At 42.3% G+C, this 20438-nt stretch overlaps 4 protein-coding genes across 5 annotated transcripts; 1 reads left to right on the forward strand and 3 right to left on the reverse strand.

Annotated features, from left to right (window-relative positions):
• Positions 1-533: 533 nt before the first annotated feature.
• Positions 534-9813, forward strand: SARC_03358. 2 transcript variants are annotated; one of them, XM_014302858.1, is made up of 13 exons: positions 534-856; positions 2293-2491; positions 2948-3201; positions 3535-3665; positions 3972-4110; positions 4590-4669; positions 5202-5436; positions 6336-6583; positions 7210-7342; positions 7970-8098; positions 8666-8769; positions 8949-9002; positions 9686-9813. In XM_014302858.1, the coding sequence occupies exons 1-13, from the start codon at positions 833-835 to the stop codon at positions 9747-9749; spliced, it is 1794 nt and encodes a 597-aa protein (XP_014158333.1). In that variant the 5' UTR covers positions 534-832; the 3' UTR covers positions 9750-9813. The 2 variants fall into 2 exon arrangements, with proteins under 2 accessions (XP_014158333.1, XP_014158332.1); XM_014302857.1 differs by having other exon boundaries at positions 8034-8098.
• Positions 9814-9852: 39 nt separating this feature from the next.
• SARC_03359 (hypothetical protein) lies at positions 9853-11253 on the reverse strand. Its single transcript, XM_014302859.1, has one exon. It carries the CDS (start codon positions 11078-11080, stop codon positions 10079-10081), a length of 1002 nt encoding a protein of 333 aa, XP_014158334.1. The 5' UTR covers positions 11081-11253; the 3' UTR covers positions 9853-10078.
• A 319-nt stretch (positions 11254-11572) lies between these two features.
• SARC_03360 (hypothetical protein) lies at positions 11573-12600 on the reverse strand. Its single transcript, XM_014302860.1, has one exon. The coding sequence runs from the start codon at positions 12551-12553 to the stop codon at positions 11789-11791; it is 765 nt and encodes a 254-aa protein (XP_014158335.1). The 5' UTR covers positions 12554-12600; the 3' UTR covers positions 11573-11788.
• A 3207-nt stretch (positions 12601-15807) lies between these two features.
• SARC_03361 (hypothetical protein) lies at positions 15808-19413 on the reverse strand (the record flags this gene model as incomplete). Its single annotated transcript, XM_014302861.1, has 7 exons — positions 15808-16290; positions 16652-16778; positions 17355-17536; positions 17808-18014; positions 18186-18245; positions 18905-18997; positions 19308-19413. Coding segments are annotated over 7 exons (913 nt in total), but the record flags the coding sequence as incomplete, so codon positions are not given.
• Positions 19414-20438: the final 1025 nt, after the last annotated feature.

Genomic DNA, 20438 nt, shown 5'->3' on the forward strand with positions numbered 1-20438 from the left:
TAGATAGATAGTAGTAGTAGTATTTATTAGAAATATATGCAATAAAGTGGTTTCTACTATTCTCTCATAGCGAGTACAAAAGGGTGTGTTTACAGGGGCGCACTCAGAAATTTTGTTTACAGTGTCAGTACCCATGTCGCGTGGAACTAAATCCCCTTCAAATTGGGTCGTTCATATTCCCCGTGACCCACTTTCACTCCCAAATATGTCTATAAATATAGTCCCTGTCAGGGGTTCAGTGCTCACGGCAACAGATCCAAATAAATACTATTTTTCAGATCCAAATTTTTTTTTTTAGGTCAATCAGAAATATAGTTCAATTTGAATAAAAATTCAATCGCTCAAAATCAGGAATCGCTTCGACTAATTTTTTGGGATTGCTGTACAATTCGCCGGACACAGGTATTACAATATGTACTACCTGTTTTTGGTTTATTTTGGCGGCATCGGAGATATCGATAAGTTACATCCTTATATTTTATTACATATTTTAGTTATTTACATAGTCTCATGAAGTTTCATAAAGTAGTAGCTATTAATGGCGTACTTAGTACATGGTATTATACACAATTGCATATCCAATACCACTCTGAAATAAGGCTATACGTCGGGATGGACGGTGTCTATTGACTTTGAGACACAAGAGTTTTGCACACCGTCGCTCTATAAAACATCACCTTTACTGAAAAGTAGTTCCGAGCACTTGCGAGTGGAAATCAGAGGTAGGTAGTCCATCTACCCAATCACTAGACGGCTTTCTACATATCTCAAGCACACCAGCACTGCGAGTGTCGTATAATAGAAATAAGCAAATGATTCGATCGCCGTCGTCATGTTCGGCAATCACGACTCCCAGGTGAGTGTCCCTCTCGTATATTGTAGCAGTTGTTGCCGTTGTTCTACTTTAATTTCCGTTGTACGGATCGTATATGTCTATATTCAAGCCTTTATGGGCTTCACAGCCGGATTACTCTATGAGTTATCCTGCATACAGTACTATACTCTCAGTTCCTAACCACTGTCTCGCTGTACTCTGAGGATTTAGCGCGTGGACTTGCGCAATCGCCTCAATCGTGAATAGCTTTGATGCACAGTGGTCGCCCAAACTAGCGAATACGTACCAGTCGAGTTGTTCGAAGTATCGGTTCTGACCACTTTTTCGCTACCAATCTCTCTAGTCTGTATACAAACTATATATTCTGCTGCTAAGCAAAACTCATATCTGAGTTTCTCCTTCGGATACTATCCATTCATCTGCATGTATCAAGAGTTTTATTTTTTCTTCTTCTATTGTTATATACTACAGAGTGCTTCATACTGAGCGATTCTATATCACGCACATTCATGGTTTGCATCTCTTGTATAGTCATTGCTACTCGCAGACCTTTCACGCATAGGATCTTTGCGCTAGCTGCACGCGTCTATCTACTTAGTTGGTTTGCGATGATATCCCATACTTTATAAGACATGCACTGGATTACGCCGCTTGGTCGCTCTTATTGTGTAGCCATTGTATGTATGCCTATTGGGGGTATGGTGGTTGATTGCTTGTTGTCGTTGCACCTGTGATTATACTCACACTCGGTTACCAACTGTCAAAATCGATTAAGTCCTCGCCTTGAACAGCTGTTCCACTGTCTGTTTGAGTTCGTTCACTGATGATTATGGAATATATGCTTTGGGAAGTGAGAAACGGAAGTCCCGTCATACACGAGTAGATTATTCTGTGGCATGAGCTTTTCCTAAGTACGTTTTTTTCTGTTGTCAACGCGAGTTATGCATCGGGCGACGCTCAAGCTAGAATTGTCTTCGTATAGTATGCTGTAATCTTGCTGCTCGATATTAGGATAAAATCCACATGTGAAGCGCGAATATTGAACAAAGGTTCTTTCAGGTACATATTATAACTGGGCACGGATTGGGCAACTACAAGATAATAGTAAGATAATTTATTTTTCAACTGCAACAGTATCATTTTGACCAGGTGCACGGTGTGCATATGTGGAAAGTATTGACCACCACCCGAAAGAGGAATATACCTATCAGCATGATCAACACTGGCCATTTAATGGCTGTGATGTCTCTCGAGCTATCAGCCCATCAGGACATTGCTTACATGGCACATTGTTCGAAGTAGAGTTGCGAAACGGCGTTATCAGTTGAACTTTAGACAGCTAGGGCCTGGTGGATATGGTTGTTTTTCAGGAAGTATGTAATGTAGGCGATCTTCACAAGGTACACAAGCCCTGACTCACCCCTCTACGATTGGAACATAATATCCATAACCAATAGGTGACGGCGACACAGCTGAAGAATGCGGCACAAAGCTCACTCGACGCATACAACTACGAGAATGCCATCTTCCTTTGCGAAAGGTCACTAGCCGAGCAGGATAGTGAACAAACACGGTGCCTGTTAGCCAAGTGCCACTTTCTCAACCGCAATCTGACGGCCGCCTACGGTGTATTAGACAACCCCGAACCACAAACAGGTATGTTATTCACTTATTATTATCTGGCTATGTGTTTAGTTGTGTGATGAGCTTTGAGATCACGTGTATATTGCCTTGCGCGTGTGTGCGACGTAGACTACATGTCTCACTATACTGTAGGTCAATCGCGCATACCCAAGTGCTCCTCTCGCTCATATGTTTGGAACATACAAGTCTCCCGAAGTATGCAAAGGTTACCCGGTGCTCATGCAATATGATTGATATAAGCAGTCCCTGATGCTAACCTGTGTTCTTCGGCCATTCACATGTCAATAGTTGTGCCGCAGTCGAAAATGACACTTTCTCTCAATATCCGGATTGTATTCCATATAAAAGTACATCGTATCTGCCTTGAATTATTATCTGGTCGAGGACTATAAATGCGTAAATGACACCTTCTGGATACATGGTCTGTACCAACTTCACCTACTACGTACTGGATCTGTGTGCACCCAGTGAATGGTCTTTGGCTCAAAGCCAGAGTCTGCTGGGACATGGACAAATGGCACGAGGCGGAGGAGAAACTGCTCTGTGTGCTCGCCTTGCTGAACGAACCCGAAGGATCTATTAACGACACTGCTGGTGCACCTGTTGTCCCCAAATCGGAGGTGTTGTGGTTGCTGGGCGAAGTGACTAATCGAACAAATCGGGTGCAGAAGGCCATCAAGGCGTACTCAGAGGCCTTGGAATTTAATCCTTATATGTGGAAGGTAAAGTGCAGTGTGTCGTGGTATAAGATGGCTCCAGTGTGGTTGGTGACAACCAAATCGGTGTCAAGCTTGTGGTATCAGACTACTGAAGCTGGGTTTGGACCTTTTGAGTCCGACTTTGCATAACGGGCCGTCCTTAGTGGCGACCGCCCCCTGAGCGTCACACGTTGCATACAAATGATAAGAATGACTCATTATAAGCTTCCCTTATGAGATCTCTAGGATGCTTAATGTACTTGCTTTGTTAAATGTGTTTTCGATGCAAAGCCAACTTGGAGGTAGTTTACTGCCGGTTTCATACTCATTATTGCCGTATTCATTCAATGGTTGCAGTGCTGCGAAAGACTCGCAGATCTGGGTGCGTGGCAATGTATTGAAGGAAAGTTTTCGGACTCTGCGGCACAACATTACTACGCGAAGAGGTTAAAAACTGACGAGCCTGCGCCCAAAGCAAGGGCTCCGCTGTAAGTATCTACGAGAGTCATGATACTGTAGTTGTCGCTTGTGCTCATTTTATATATGATGCGTCGAACGATTTGATGACTCGTTAATGCGTGACTCTGTGAATATCCGATGTGCATCTGGTTGTCTGTCATGTGTGCTTGCTGCTGCCTTTGTACATTGGTCTATATTTTCTTTATACTAATACATGTGATGCACTTTCTTGCCTAGTGACTGTCCTCGATCCTTCGGCTATCCGTGCGTCATAATTTTTTCATTTCCCAGATGATTCATACGCAGCCTTTTCAATATCATACACCCCGTGACAGGACGAGCAAGACAACAGCCAGCATCAATACAACACCAAGCAATATATACACAACCCCTCCGAATGTACACACCTCAGCTAACAACGCAGCCGAGAACTTATTCCGCAACGACCGAAGTTGTCAACGAAGCTCCCGGAAGGTAAACCTGCCTACCGTATACTTTGTCCACATATTTACATAACGAACCGCATATTGGGGAGCGCCGCTTGATGTGAGATAAAAAGTACAGCTTACTGCTGTCCACCGTATTTTTTAGCCCTGTGTAGCATGCGCGCAGTTCTGATTCGCCTGCATAGACAGTGTTTGCTCGTGAGTGGACACGCTGTCAGTACAGCACAATGCATATACAATGCGCAGTCACCTCTGAATCGCGTGCATCTGTGATCCCATTATTGGTTAAATAGATTGTGATTGCTATGCGTCATGCTCTTTCTGCAGATGCCTCTCTCTTTCTCGTATATTCAGACATACTTTCTAGTGGAAATCTCGTACGCGTAGTGTCATGTTTGTTCGAGCTTTCACCGATCTGTGTTTTGTAAGTATTTTGACCAAAACAAATGTATTCTGATTTCCTGACTGATATACTATTGTATTTATTTGTTCTACTAACACTCCTAGGGCGCACCGTTCACCGGCGACAACGCAACCTCTAAATCAATAAGCTATATTATGAAGATTTTCAGAACACTGGCGGACGGGTATGTGCACCAATTTTTCCCGTGCATTCGTGATTGGTCGTGCGATTGATTGTGTATGTGTGGTTTTGTAGAGTGGTGGTAGATCGCCTATATTGTTAGTATGATTTATTGAATAGTTGGTTAAAACAGAGGGTATATCTGTATCCCGTTACGCGGTCTATATTTTCTGGTGCGATGTTGGTTGTATCAATCGACTGATGTATCTTCCGTGCCTGTCTGTGGTATGGTGGTTATCGCGTTCACATATGGGCAAGCGATATGTTTTCTTTCGAATGCCGTACACAAGGTACAGCCTTAGATGAAAAATCCATTTATAGAAATAATGAGGCTGTCTCAATTGGCTCGCTTGCGTGAAGCGCCGATGAAACCTTTAAGCGTACAAATGCATACGTATGCCTCCTTCCCCTTATAACGTATGCCTACTTCTCCTTATAACGTATGCCTACTTCTCCTTATAATGTATTCTTACTTCTCCTTATACCGTATGCCTACTTCTCCTTATAATGTATGCCTACTTCTCCTTATAACATAGATACTCTCAAGTAAGCAAATGTTCCTGTAAAGAAGGCATAGTCATCTTGAGGTCCTTACCAAAGATACAAGTCAACACGGCCTGGGTACAGAGGTTAATAGCTAAGTGCTACTACGAGAGAGGTGAATACGTCGTGTCTGGCCAAACATACGAATATGCTCGCAGGCTTGCACCGTATGTTCATGACGGCATGGATCTGTACTCGACCGTTCTGTGGCAATTGAGAGCCACCAAGGTATGTCTTATGACAATTTGTGTTTGGGACGAAGCCAGATAGTAGTTCAGTTGGAAAGTGGAGTGAAATTACTAATTTAGGAAATTTGGGGGAAGTTGGAATCCAGTCATGAAGAGAATCGCACACAATCAACAAGCAGTGTGCAGTAGATCTCGCAACTACGCCAATATAGGATTATCGAGTTCGTTTCAAGTACTGGCATAGGGGGCTTGCAGTGGATTCGTGCATTGGATAGTTTTCGGCATAAATTATACCCAGAAAAAATCTAAATGGGTAGTTGTGTCGGTTTAAAGTTAGTTACACATGCAAATAGCCATTGAATTGTTTATCTATGCACATACACTTTCATCCAAGTGCACATACTACCCACGTGCCTAAATTTTGTCGAAACTGCAAACACATCAAAAGAATACACAACTTCTGGTTCTACAAAGATATGTCAGATATATGCAAGTTTGAATATATACTATGTGTATGTATGTTGTTAGTGCACATGAATTGTAAACATCTATATACATATGAACTAACAGATGGATACGCCTGTAAAAGTGTCAGATGAGGCCGAAAAGAACACCGTGTCGTACCGCAAAGAACTAGATGTCGATTTGTGTCCACAATTCCATTAATAGAAATGCAATACTACACACACAAACATGTATATATATATATATATATATATCATTGTATTATTTTATCATTGTATCATATACATGTATGTAGACTTGTACCAAACACATGTAAGTAAGATTGTACCATATACATGAAGGTGACATGTACCATAGACGTGTATGCAGTAGTGTATTCTATACTACGAAAGGCGTACAAATCAGATTTTGTGTTTGCTGGGCATTCAGCACGTATCAAGACTCACATACCCTCGATCATCTCTGCTTATATAGGAACTGAGTGGTCTCAGTCACCAACTGACGGCAGACAACAAACACAGCGCAATTGCATGGTGCGTTGTTGGGAACGCCTTCTCACTACAGAAAGACCATGAATCGGCTCAAGTCTTCTTCGAGCGGGCGATACAATTGGACCCACACTATATGTATGCCTACACCTTGCTCGGTATGGAGTACGAGGCTATTGATGCTTTTGATAAGGCGAAGGCATGCTATTTGAAAGCGGCCAGGATCAGTCCAAGGTATGTACACTGCGAACACTTCAGCCCAGTATATACTCGGCAAAGTGAGGCTCCAGAGTACATTGTTGTTTGTTCGCACGGGCTTTAATATCAACACGAAGGTATCGCATACGCACGCAATAGCAGTGCACACACCAGATGGAAGCATGCCTGCGTGTTGCCTGTAGCAGAAATATGTCATGCGAGCGTTCATTTCAAAAGCATAACGAAACGTTTATTGTGTGAACTTTTGCTTGGCAATTAGCTTGATTCTGCCACAGTGTCGCTCGAGCGTGTATACCACGGGGTGATCCTCATCACATTTCATCAGCATTACTTAAATAGTTTAGTATCCGCTGTGCCTCTATGTTGTCGATCGATTTGCGCAGCACTAATGTGTGTGTGATTCACGATGTAGAGCAAGCAGTGTAGACTGTCTGGCTGCAATACCGCTAACAATCGCTTAATGGCGGGCGACCATATCATCGATAGATATTCTGTGCATGATGCATAGATGATGCGTAGGTACACGCATGCTCGTAGATCACCAAGGAGCTAGACACGATCAGCGTATGGCGTATATTGCAAGCGTATGTCTATATAGATTCACGTAATCACTAGTTATGAAACTATCACTCACTCCACAGGTACTATAATGTCTGGAACGCGCTGGGACAGACCTTCCTGCGCGAAGAGTCCTACGCCCGAGCCACCTCATGCTTCGTAAAAGCACACGAGCTCAATGCCAACAGCAGCATCATCGCATGCAACCTGGGCAATGTATGTTGCGTGACGCTCACTGCCTATCAAGTTTACGGTACATAGTCTACACCTATAACCTCACCCGTGTCGTTGTATCTGGCGTCGCTCTTAATGGCGTGCAGGACGTACTGGCAATAGTCTCACAGAGCTACCGAACTACTTTCTTCGGCTATCAGCGTAGTGTGTCTGTACTTATGCCTCAATGTGTTACGCGCGTGTTCGGTAGTGTAGATGTGCGTGGCTGATTGTCATTGCTTCTCTGTATCGACACCACATTTGAAAACATGGAACACACCCGCACCATGGTACCCATATATCGCGATTGGCTGATGATCCTCAATCGAATCACACGTTGCTACGCGTGTTTAAGCGAAATTCGAGACCTGGTTGAGAACAGTTGTTACGATCAAAGGTGTTGCGCTGAGTGCCTGGCTAGCTTAACGCCAAACCGGATCAAGTACGAAATGATGCTTATGCTTGAGCGTTCGTGTGTGCTGGCTCCAAGCTTGGTTATTGACAATAGGAGCCTTTGGTCTCCAAGCAAAAAAAAACGACCCGAAAACAACCAATACCATGTGCACGGGATAGGCGCGCTGCGCGACTGTATCAAGCACTAATCAGTGAACATGCCCCCAATTCTCACAGGTATATTTAGCACAGAAGCAGTATGTAGTAGCGCTAAACCATTTCGACCTGGCACTCAACATAGATCCCAAGAACGCGGTGGCGACATACTACAAGGGCAAAGTGCTCAACTTCCTGGGGAGATGTGAGGTATGGTGGTGCACCCCAATAGACGCCAGTACTTTTGCAGGGATACCTTTGCAACATAATTTTTTTTTAAGAGAGGTACAAAGTACGAAGTGAATGTTGGGTCACACAGGTGACCAAGGCATGGTTTAAAGATATATGAGTCTGTACGTGACCAAAACAGGGCTAAAGATATGAGTCTGTACGTGACCAAAACAGGGCTAAAGATATGAGTCTGTACGTGGCCAAAACAGGGCTAAAGATATGAGTCTGTACGTGACCAAAACATGGCTAAAGATATGAGTCTGTACGTGACCAAGGCATGGCTAAAGATATGAGTCTGTACGTGACCAAAACATGGCTAAAGATATGAGTCTGTATGATCACGGTACATAACGCGTGAAAGTATTGCCTGAGTGTATGGGCACGGCTTCTTCGATTCACCATCACTCGAAGATATAGTCACGTTCTCAGCACTGCTGCTACTTTCTCCAGTTTCTTATGTCACATTTTGACAGGGGTGTACAGCCGCCAGAGTATTAGCATTTTGAATATACCCCTCATGTGTTGCTAAACTTCATATACGTTTAGGAGGCACTGGTGCTGCTGCTGGACCTGATGGACGTCGCACCTGGGGAAGCCAAGATCTACTATCTCATCAGCAAGATTTACAGAGAACTGGAACGCACCAATGAGTATGTTATTCGCGTTGGTTTCCATGTACGTATATTTGATTATGCATTCTGACTTTAACTTGAAGGCGAAACTTAATTAATTTTCAGTATTTATAAGCTGCATATGAAAATTGTTGTCTATATCATACACAAGAGAAACTAATCCTTACAATATTCCATGTAAATCATCTTTACTGCAGCGCGGCTATGTACCTGCGATGGGCCCGAGACCTGGACCCTCAGAGCGCAAGCAGGTAAGCAAGTGTGTAGTGTGTGGATGAGTCGAAGTATATGAATGTCCACATGCTCTATAGTTGAATGTATGTCGCCATTCAGATCCAGTCCGAATTCCAAAGCTAACGATTAAAGATGAGTGGTTAGAGATGCATATTGAAATCGGTCAGACTATACAGGACTTCACTGGGTACGCTCGAAGCTATTCACGATCATTTGCGCATGCTTACCTGTATCACTGTTGCCTATTTTGTTGGTCTCCGTGAGATAGGAATTGCAATGCGAATGATCAGCTTGGGCATCACAAATATAACTCCAACGTAGAGTAGAGATTCTCAAATTCGCAGCGCTCGCAGCTGACTTTTTCCTGTGTCGTTATAATCCACAACCCATCACTTGGAACTTTTGCAAGTCTGCATACATAGAATAATCATTGATCATCTATCCGCCATTCGTTTTATTCTCAACTTTAGCTCTAATGCCGTGTCTAAAATTCCCTTCGAGATATGCATTACGCCTGCACATAATTGTCATTTCGAATACATGTTCTTCTATCTGGCGTATACCTGCTTGTCTCTCACGAGAAGTCTAGAAACTTGTGGTCAGTAACGCCGTCAATCGATGCGCAACGCAGAGTGAGCTGCATGTACGCCACCACTCACCCGAATTGATACACACTCGTATTCTTGATGAATTATCTCAGGCCCATAGACTCTGATGACGACGACGTAGCGGACAATGATATAGTAGAGGATGACAACCCGTGATAGCATATATGCAGCGGGAAAACCCAGGACTATTCGCAGTATGGTCAAGTAAATATGTATACCCTATACAGGTGAATGAAGTTGCAATTCGAAATACATGTTTGGTGATTTGTTTTATATATATTGTAGATACTAAATATAGCCGCTTCGTATGACGCGATAATGTACGCACATGCTAGTCGAAACAAGTGGAGATGGCCTGCTTCCGTAGGTTCGTGGGCGACTTTGAAAGTGCGATAAGCGAGTACAACCTATCCAATGTTAAACTCTCAGGACTCAGCTGTACTGCGCTCGACATAGAGGTATATGCCCTCTAGTCTTGGAATACCTTACTTGGACTTGTGGAATATACCCTTGACCTTCTCCCTCAATCCCCTCCGTGGGCTTGGGCTGCGAGAAGATGTATTTCCTGAGGAGTTGGCTCTATCACCTGATCGGCCTTGACTGCCGGTAGACTCTGTACTTGTCTGTCGATTCATATTGGGCTTGATGTGAACTGTATCGGGATTGACAGCCTGCACATCGTACTTGGCCTCGATGTTCGAGAAAGTAGATGGATCGCTAGCTTTAGGAACTGTCACAGGGTCCTTGAGCTTTTTGTTCTCCAACTGAATAGGTGCACCACCCTTGGGAACAACACTCTCTCGCTCGACTTCTGGGGATGAACTGGCAGCAGCTGGGGGTGGCGACAGTACAATCGAGGGAACTGCCTCGCCATTGTCAACCTTCTTGACGTGTTGCTCTAGCTCTTTCTGCTTAGCCTTCTTGGACGACTTCTTGTGCCTGTCTTCAATAGGCTCGGCCATTTCGCGGGACACCACCTCCACAGCATTGAATTTCTCCCCATTCTCCAGTCTATCGCACACTTTCTCCACCACTATATCGCCTTTCAGTTCTTTGTCCGCGCTCTTCGCGGGGATCTCTCCGTTAGCACGCATTACCTTGGCAACCTTAACCGCACTCTTCAACGTATCTGGTACGGTTTCTGGCACAGAGGTATCTTCTCTGCCACGGTGGTGGTCTGGGTCGAGAGATTTCATGACTAAGGCTTTCTCTTCCTCAGTGAGCACACCAAAGGCGCCCCTGGCTTCTAGAATTGCCACTGCATGCTCAATCTGTTGCTGTCCGCCCACCTTCTCGGCGACTGTATGCACCATCGTGAGCACTTGTTCGAGCGCATCTCTAACGACAGTTTCTCTGAGTGTTGCCCCTTCGGCGCGGGATTTCATGACGCCTTCGACATATGATCGTGCTTGCTCCACGAGCGATAAAGCTTGTTCGTAGTATGACAGATCCTGTTGGGACGGGGTAAGATCTGTCCTTGTAGACATGCTGCCTGTAGACTTTCCGCAGTAGGTGGCCTCAGGATCTGGGTTGTTAGCAGAAGTTTTCTTCAGCGATAGTGTGTGAAGTGCTATTTATCTGCAACTTTGAGTGTCTGTAGTGGGATGATATCCTCATACATACATGATAGCACAGTATTACTTCAGTGCTTCATTATTTTTTAAACAAATATGTACTTTCTAACTATTTAAATACTGTACTAGTCGTTTACAGCCGTGGTCAGTGGTCACCCTTTGTTTCGACAACTTTCTCTTTGTAAAAATTCAATATTTCAGTTTTGGTTGGCTTAGGGTTTTGGTGAGATATTATAGTATTCTAGGTTTGGTTGGCTATTAGAGTATTCTGGGTTTGGTTGGCATCATTACTAGTAGAGTTTTGGTAGGGTTTAAAAAAAGCCAAAAACATGCTTCGGATATCCTGCTTCCCATGTTTCGACTTCTACACGGCTTGTGAAGTCCGTGCAGGCTGCAGGCTGCTGAGGCTTTTGTAGGCTGCATGCTTTTTATTCACTTTTTTTTTTGTAGCTCTCTAATTATTTCTGGTAAGAACTTGGCACACCTAGTATGTACATCGTGTGCATACCGTGAATCGTATTGCGCGGTTCTTAATTTATGTTGTGTTCATAAGATTCCTTCTATATTGTAATATATTGTGAAAGCTGCTGTTGGCGAAAAAATGGATCCATAAGGTTCGATTTAGTGACGGCCAAACAAGCCTCTGATCTTCGACCTTAATCCTTCCTTATGGCTTTTAGAGACACTGATGAGACTGTGAGTATCAGCACTTTCAGCCTTGATTGCTGGTCTACTGACGCTCTTCACCAATTTTTTCATTATTGAGGGACTTCTTAACTTCCTCGGAAACTTAGGCGTAGTAGCAGAAATGGGTGGCGTGACCAGAATTTTGATGCGTTCAGGTTGCTTAGCTTCTATACTTTCTTTCACCGCTTCAGGTAAAGACACGACACCCCTTGCACTCGCAACATTCTCTATCATTGAATTTGCTACTATCACAGTGTCAATTATGTCACTGTCCTTGTTATCTTCTTGTACAAATAATATTTCAAGCGCAGGCACTACTTCAGGCTCGGTGACTACATCAGACGCTAAGGATTCCTTGCTAAACTCAACTTCTGTGACGCCGTCGAATGCCAAATTGTGGGTCGCAATTGTCTCATCTTCAGACTTGGCAACAATTATCGCTCTTTCTTCGTTATTGAGAGCCTGCAGCACTCCCGCTGACTCCAATCTATGTATAGCATCCTCTATGTACTTCTCAATACCAACCTGATTTGCAAACAAACGAACACTCCGCATTGAGAACAAAAGTGCGTCTCGCACAATCGTTTCCCGGAGCGTCGCACCGTTAGAAACCTTTTGCGTTACAGCATTCGAGTAGATTCTGGTTTGCTCTGTGTAAGCAATAATCTGCTTATAGAGAGTTCTTACAGTTGTAGTCATTGTTCTATACTTATATTCTTTGACATTTTATATGAAAGATGCTCGTGTATTTATATACATATATATTAAATACATGTGTTTTAGAAGCGGGCATATATAATATATTTTATGATTCTATTTGTATTGTTTTTATAAAAAAAAGACTATAAAAAAGTGCTTTTTAGTTTTAGAAGTGCGCATGATCGAAACAAACGCGAATTGGGACTCTGGAAGTCTGGGATTCCTGACAGACGGCTACTTTTCTAATAAAGTACTCGCAAATTATTGGCTAACACTTTTTGCAAATATTTTTATTTCTTCATGTGCGAAGTTGCGAACGGCATGCAGCTCCATGTCCAAGACCCAAGTCCACATGTGACATGAGTCTTGCGACAACTGTACAGCAAGTCCACAACAGTCCACAGTACAGTGTACACCCTTTCATAGTCTGAGTCTCTGTAGTCTACAGTCTACAGTCTACAGTCTACAGTGACTACACTCTACCTAAAACTCTACAGTCTACAGTGACTACCACTCTACCTAAAACTCTACAGTCTACACTCAACAGTCTACAGTGACTACACTCTACCTAAAACTCTACAGTCTACACTCTAATCTACACTCTACAGTCTACACTCTAGTCTACACTCTACAGTCTACACTCTAGTCTACACTCTACAGTCTACACTCTACAGTACAGTCTACACTCTACAGTCTACACTCTACACTACAGTGTTGTCTACTACTACATACTAGAGTAGAGTAGAGTGTCTACACTCTACAGTCTACAGTCTACAGTTCTACACGCTACAGCTAAGTTCAATGCGTTAAAAGTTGTAACTTTTATTATGCCTCGAATAAACATTAAAGTTGTAACTTTTATATCTCGATAGTACACTTCTATATATGATAGGTGCATTTTTCAGGTCACTCAGGTGACAGTCGTCACAACTGAAACGCTCAATCTCTTTTGATTGCCTATTATCATTTTCGTGGCCTAAAATTTTCAACGATCGGACAGCTTATTGAGTGCAGTTTCCAAAATAACTTTGTAGTTGATTTGTCCTAAATAAAAGTTATAACTTTTAAAAATCAAAAAAGTTAACGTACCCCTATAACTTATTGAGCTTAGCGCTACAGTCTAAATACACTTTTAGCACTAAAACAGGGCACAGGTTACAACTCTGCACTCCACAGTTCTACACTCTTTTTTGAAAGTCTACACACAACACAACACTGCGCTACAGTCTACACTTCTACATTTACAACTCTATTTGTAACAGACTAACTTTGCCCCAGATTTTATTTATAACCGTCAAAAAGTAAAACAGAGCGGCTTGTTCACGTTTTCACTCTCATCTCTGAACTATTACATGATATAAGCGAACTAGATACTGATAGGTCTGTGGATAAACAATTAAACATCCAAAAGTAAGCTCCGAGCTAAATATCTTACTTTTTGTTTCTGGAAACATAAAGAGCTTTTTTTTTTTTTAAAAACAATAGGTTCTTCGTTTCCAACAAAGTGATACAAACGCTGAATTTCTGAATTTCTGAAACACAGCAAGAAAAAGCACCTTTTTTTTAATAGTAATTGCAAAAAATAAAAATAAAAACAGAGTTGTTGCCTCATTGAGTCCTGCCTGTCGTTGTGACAGTGACGTTGTCGTCGACCATCCAGAAATTACATGACAGACACACAACAAGAGAGAAGAGGGCACCCGGCAGTGCACTCACCTCTGTCGCCAGTCGCCCACTCCAGGGCAATAATGTCCAAGACACCCGTGAGGCAGTGTCCACTGACCACTGACCAGCCCCATGGCCCCCAGGGCCCAGGCCTCCCGCAGGTGTTCAGCTCGCCAGCTATAGACCTTTTTTTTTAAATAGTGGTTGAATTTACTGTTTACACTTTAGTCGTCTTCAACGGCAACAAGCTGGCTCAAAATTCAAAAAAAACTATCTATTTGTTTTGGAAAAAAAAGCTGATTATGTATGTAGTGACTTTGCGTCAACAGAAATTCAAATTAGAATCAAACTAGAAAGCGATCGAGAATTCGAGACACGTCTTTTATTTACTCTCTGCAGTAGTGTTTTAGTGAGAAAGGCACGTATGTACATCTGTACTCAAAACAAAGAGCATTCTATTCTCACAACTGTTATGACTTCACATACTTACAATATTAAATTTTACTACCAATCAGACTTAAGAATAGGCGGCCTCGTGTTAATTGTGCTCAGTAGTGGTTCTATACAGTGTATGAAAGATTGGACTGCTGTATGTAACTATGTATGACTGATTGACTAACTGGATGTATGACTTAATTCACTGCTGTATGTATGTATGACAAAATGACTGTTGAGTGTTTGTTGCTGAGTGTATGACTGATTGACTGCTGTATGTATGACTGATTGGCTGCTGTATGTATGACTGATTGGCTGCTGTATGTATGACTGATTGACTGCTGTATGTATGACTGATTGACTGCTGTATGTATGACTGATTGACTGCTGTATGTATGACTGATTGACTGCTGTATGTATGACTGATTGACTGCTGTATGTATGACTGATTGACTGCTGTATGTATGACTGATTGACTGCTGTATGTATGACTGATTGACTGCTGTATGTATGACTGATTGACTGTACTGTGCAGTGTGCACTGTGGTCTGTGCACTGTTTTTATTTATTGGTACGTTCCAATTTTTTCACTTCAACTTCAAAGTGAATACATACTGTGCTAGTAAAAAAACCCCACAAACAGTCCCGAAAGTGTGCACCCTCTCTCTCTAGAGTAGTGGGTAGATATTCAGGACGTGTTTAAAATTTAAATGGAATTGATCCTCTCTCGCTATAGAGAGAGCTAGAGTTTAGTACGAGTCTATTTTCTCCTTCAACTTTCTTATATATTTAGAGACGATCTGGGTCTGTTTTCTCCCTCTCTCTACTACTGAGTAGTTGAGAGAAGGGACTATTGCCAAAGAATGAAGAAAGCCATACTTCAGCTATTTTTATAGTCTTTTAATGGCTGAGTTCATCCAATTACTACTATCATACAAATACGAAAGGCCATTTATCTGGCGAGCGGATGGCACGATACCCGTGATGAGTGGGAGTTTCGAGTTTCAAAGATGGATAAACAAATCAATATGCTTTTTTAAAAAATGATCGTTTGAACTTTGTAGTGGTACTTCTCTATTCTATCTTGTTTACATATGAGATTGTATATCGTTAATAGCTATGACAAAATTCTTCAAGAGGACAAACAAATCAATCTGACTTTTTATGATCGTATGTAGTAGTATCTATTCTATCTGTTTCAAAATACATATTAGATTTCAAATCGCTTTGTCTACGACAAGTTCTTCAGAGGACGAGACTTTCTTGTCATACCAAACTGAGTATCAATTGCTAATGACTCTTCGAAGCTGCTTCATATTAGAACTGTGCACACCGCCGCTACTCGAAGCACCGCGGTGTAAATGGAGCCACGCATAATTATGCTTCACGCAAGTTCATCAGGTCGTGTGTACAACAACACTTTTCCAAGTTTGTGACACTGTTTCCAGTTCGAAGTCGAAGACGATCGATGCCATATTTTTCTAAGTAGTGCGTCGTATCTATGAGCATCCAAGAAGTGAGCGGACTGCTTTAGGTGTAGTCTCGTCGCTCAAATGTTTTGTAGAGAACTTGAGCGCGTTCACGAGATTGCCGGTCATTTCACTGTATTTTTGTAGGCATAGTACACTGGACTTGATCTGGGTGTCATGGAGGTGGGATACGTAGGTTTGGTGTTAGATGCGGCTTTTGCACGGTTTGATATAGAACCTTTTGTCCTTCGGACAGTGGACGAACTCCAATTTCACAGTCTACCAAGTCCTTAACTCGTAACGCCCTGTTTTTTTTCTTTGAATATCAACCGCATACACAACTGAAAACAACAGCCACATCAAGATGAGCAGTACGAAAGAACTTTATGAAGGTCAAAAATTTAAACATGTCAACGTGCAATCGACTGATGGAGATTGGGCAGGCACGTGACAGTATGCGCGCCTCGTATACGAGCTCATTCAATTGTAGAGAGCGAGAGCTTACTCCAACAACACACGGAGAACTTACGTCAATGTCGGATTTGCGACCGAAAGCTCCCAGATCGTGCGAATGGTCGTAGACGATGATGGATCCCACCATTACCCGTAAACACAGTAAGATGCCTTGCTCCTTTTCTAGCCGTTCGATTTTTTCTCTGCGGATGGAGAGGAGAAGCGAAATTTTAGAAATTGGAAATACTAAACACAACGCACGTCTTGCATAACAAATAGCACGTTCATTCCCTGGCTTTGCAATATCGAATGCGCACTGCATGTATCTGGAATACACATGCATGTTTATAGGATGCATATATATGAATTACCCATTCACTAGGTATGAATAAGTATGTACCCAGCCTACGCATAAATTTTGCACAGAGTACGTAACAATATGCGCCATTAATCTTGCTCAACACTTCATGCAAACCAAAGACTTTGCTCAATTTTTAGATTTTCTAATTCTTGCTTTTGTTCTCTCCCTCCGTAGAGCCGTACACCACCGGTGACAAGAACGCACACATATTGCAATACATACGCCAATGATGCACTGTAAACTGCAGCAAACGCGCAGCAAACGCGCAGCAATTCTGAGTTGATATCAAAGCATTTGCCATGCGTCTTCAGCTGGCAATAGTCTCGAACTGCTGTCAATGTATGTAGCACCATGCACCATACGCATCTATAATGTGCAGCGCATGCATACAAAAGGCACTAACGTACGGACAACTTACGGTGATTCAATCATGCTCAAGCACACAGACGAGATGATCCCAAAGCAGTCGGTGATGCGGTTCATTGGCTTGGTTTTGCCCAGATTCGCGGTGGCGTTCTGGATCGTCTGGAGAAATGGCGTCGGAGACGCATAGAAGAGCGACATCTTGTTTGCCACATCGTCCTTTAGGGCCAATTCACACTGAAAATACATCGGTAGATAGAATTCACGACATTAGTCGAGTTATTATATATCGAAGCTCTCGGGGTCCACTGGTATAGCAGCACGCTGTATCGCAATACGCGCATCCCAATGACACGATCTAGAAGTTATGTTAGATGTACTGACAGATGTTGCTCGCTATCACGGACCACGGCTTGCCATGCAGGGAAGAATTGAACCACTGCGCGCATAGTACGGTACCATGAACTATCAGGGTTTGACTCCTGAATTCTTTGTAATAAACACGTACCATATTGCCTTTGTTTTTGTTCACTGTGCGGCGGTAGTAGCTCAGATCGTTCTGAAACGACGGGTTGTTCATTTTGATTTCATCGACCGAAAGCACAAAGTCCATGATACGACCCAGTTGTTTCGCTAGTGCTTGGTTCTCATCGAGTACAACCTCCATGTCCGCTTCATCAAGCGATATTAAATATTGAATCAGCAACGGCCACGCCTAATTGTGTACGGGATCAGAGACAGTAAACATGAGTCTTTGGGTTCCTCAAATGTGTTATATGGAAACTTTTGAGTATGTTCGTCCATGAGAGGTTTTATCAACGGCTTGAAATCAACCAAGCGATTGCGAGCGGTGGGAGAGGGAGTAGATATACCATTCACCACATACCTCAGCGACCTTTAAGGAGAAGGCGTATACGTCATGGAGCTTATGACAGAGCGGGATGATCTGTGCAAGAAAGAAGGGGCACTGGAATTGGCATCTTAATGTCTGTGCAGCACAGCAAACGCTAACGACTGCACGTTATAGGATTAGGGCACGGAATAGTAGCCATGCGCACACGCACATGCACAGTAGAAACTACTGTCTGCTGTGTGGAGGTTAACACGGCCCAGTACCGTATACAACTCTATTGTTCATTATAAGTGCGGAAAATACGTTTCATAATGGATTTCAATACATCATAAAACAAGGGTATGAATAGCACTGTCAAGGTTGTCGTATGAATAGCACTGTTAAGATTGTCGTATGAATTGTCCTGATAAGGGTATGAATAGCACTGTCAAGGTTGTCGTATGGATAGCACTAATAGGATTGTCATTGAATAGCACTGTTAAAGGTATGGAAAGCACTATTAAGATTTGTCGTATGAATAGTTCTGCTAAGGGTACGAATTCCACTGTCAAGGTTATCGTATAGATAGCACTGTTAAGAAGGTCGTATGAATAGCACTGTTAAGATTGCCGTATGAATAGTACGGTTAAGAGTATGGTTAGCACTGTTAAGATTGTACTTAATAGAGCACGAGCATAACTCCCACACATTATATCGTGCTGTGAACTCTCTCGGCAAATCGTATAATTTGTACGGGTAAGTAAAGTACTTACTTTCTCCCAAGCCTGTGCCTCGAACGCCGGGTCTTCTATCGCCTGTCGAATATATTCAGCTGCCCCTTCATAGTTGTCCATCAATTGTTTGATCTGAATAGCGCATGCGAATACACGGCGTAAGCGTTTACCGAATACAGATGACTAACCGCTGCAACACGCTGAGTGTGCACTATCAGGATAGTGCATATAATTCACACCGATCGACAGATATTTAATTGGCCTTGGTCACCTGATCACAGCAATGTTTGAAAAACAGAAATAGATTGTTTTTGCCGGATGCATGGTTCGTTGGCAGACCCTATTTGATAAAAACGTTGCAGTTTCAGACCACCGATTTAATAATTCGGAATCGGAAATACATGGATACACATTTTGAAGTGCACGAAGTGCAAGAACATACCAATTCCCTCTCTTGCAAAAGCCCCTCCACTTGATCGTAAATCTGCTTCTCGGCATCTGACTTAGGCACAGCATCTGCATCGAGTATAACCCTCGTTAGTGCCGCACTCTATCGCATGTGTGCACAGACTTGTTAGTGCGGAATGAACGATCTCTATTGGGCGTACAGTTAACCCGATGTGTTGCTTCAGTGGGTGACACGTAGACACAGCTGACTACCTAAATCGCACCTCTACATTCAATAACTGAGGCAGATGGAATATACCATTGTTGCAATGTGACAACGGTTGGCGAGATGCTCACCATCCTATCGGAAGAATGTATGGAGTGTGCGCTGCAAGAGATATTTTGCTTCGTTACTGCCGGATAATAGATAAGAGTGCGCCTTCACACAACGGAACGTAATGCCGAAAATGTCTTCAAATATTACACATGTGCAATATACGACACACATAGTACTCAATCTCAAGCTTTTACAACCATGTATCCTAATATATAATCTATAGCACACATGTTCACATAAGTAGTCAGTAGATTAATTACGTCGCCAGTAGATTGTCAACCCCGCTGTCTACACTACAGCAGCCAAAGGCAGTCAAAAATATGGGAACCATGAAGAAATCCCCTAAGCTGGACATCGAATATCAAAATCCCCCCAACTCGACAGAAATCGAGTGCAACATCACCAGACAACAACACACCTACCAGGGTTAAAGATAAAACTAAGGGTAGTGATTTGGTCCGAGTATAATTCAGCGCAGGACATATATGTATATGTGAAGAACTATGTGTATGAATACGAATATGAATACGTATATGTATATGTATATGCTTTTGTTTATGTTTATGCATATGCAAACGTTTAAGCGTACGTACACGTATACATATATGTATATATAAATATATATACATATATATGCATATTTATCACTATTTCTATACATGTATACAGATGTATAATAATAAATACATATATATATATATATATATATCTATACATAAACTTATTTATACATAAATATATACATGTATATGTATAAATATATATATATATATATATATTTATACATATATATTTATACATATACATATATATTTTTATATATATATAGATATATACGTATGTATATAT

Source organism: Sphaeroforma arctica (assembly GCF_001186125.1).
Source record: "Sphaeroforma arctica JP610 unplaced genomic scaffold supercont1.169, whole genome shotgun sequence".
NCBI lineage: Eukaryota > Ichthyosporea > Ichthyophonida > Sphaeroforma > Sphaeroforma arctica.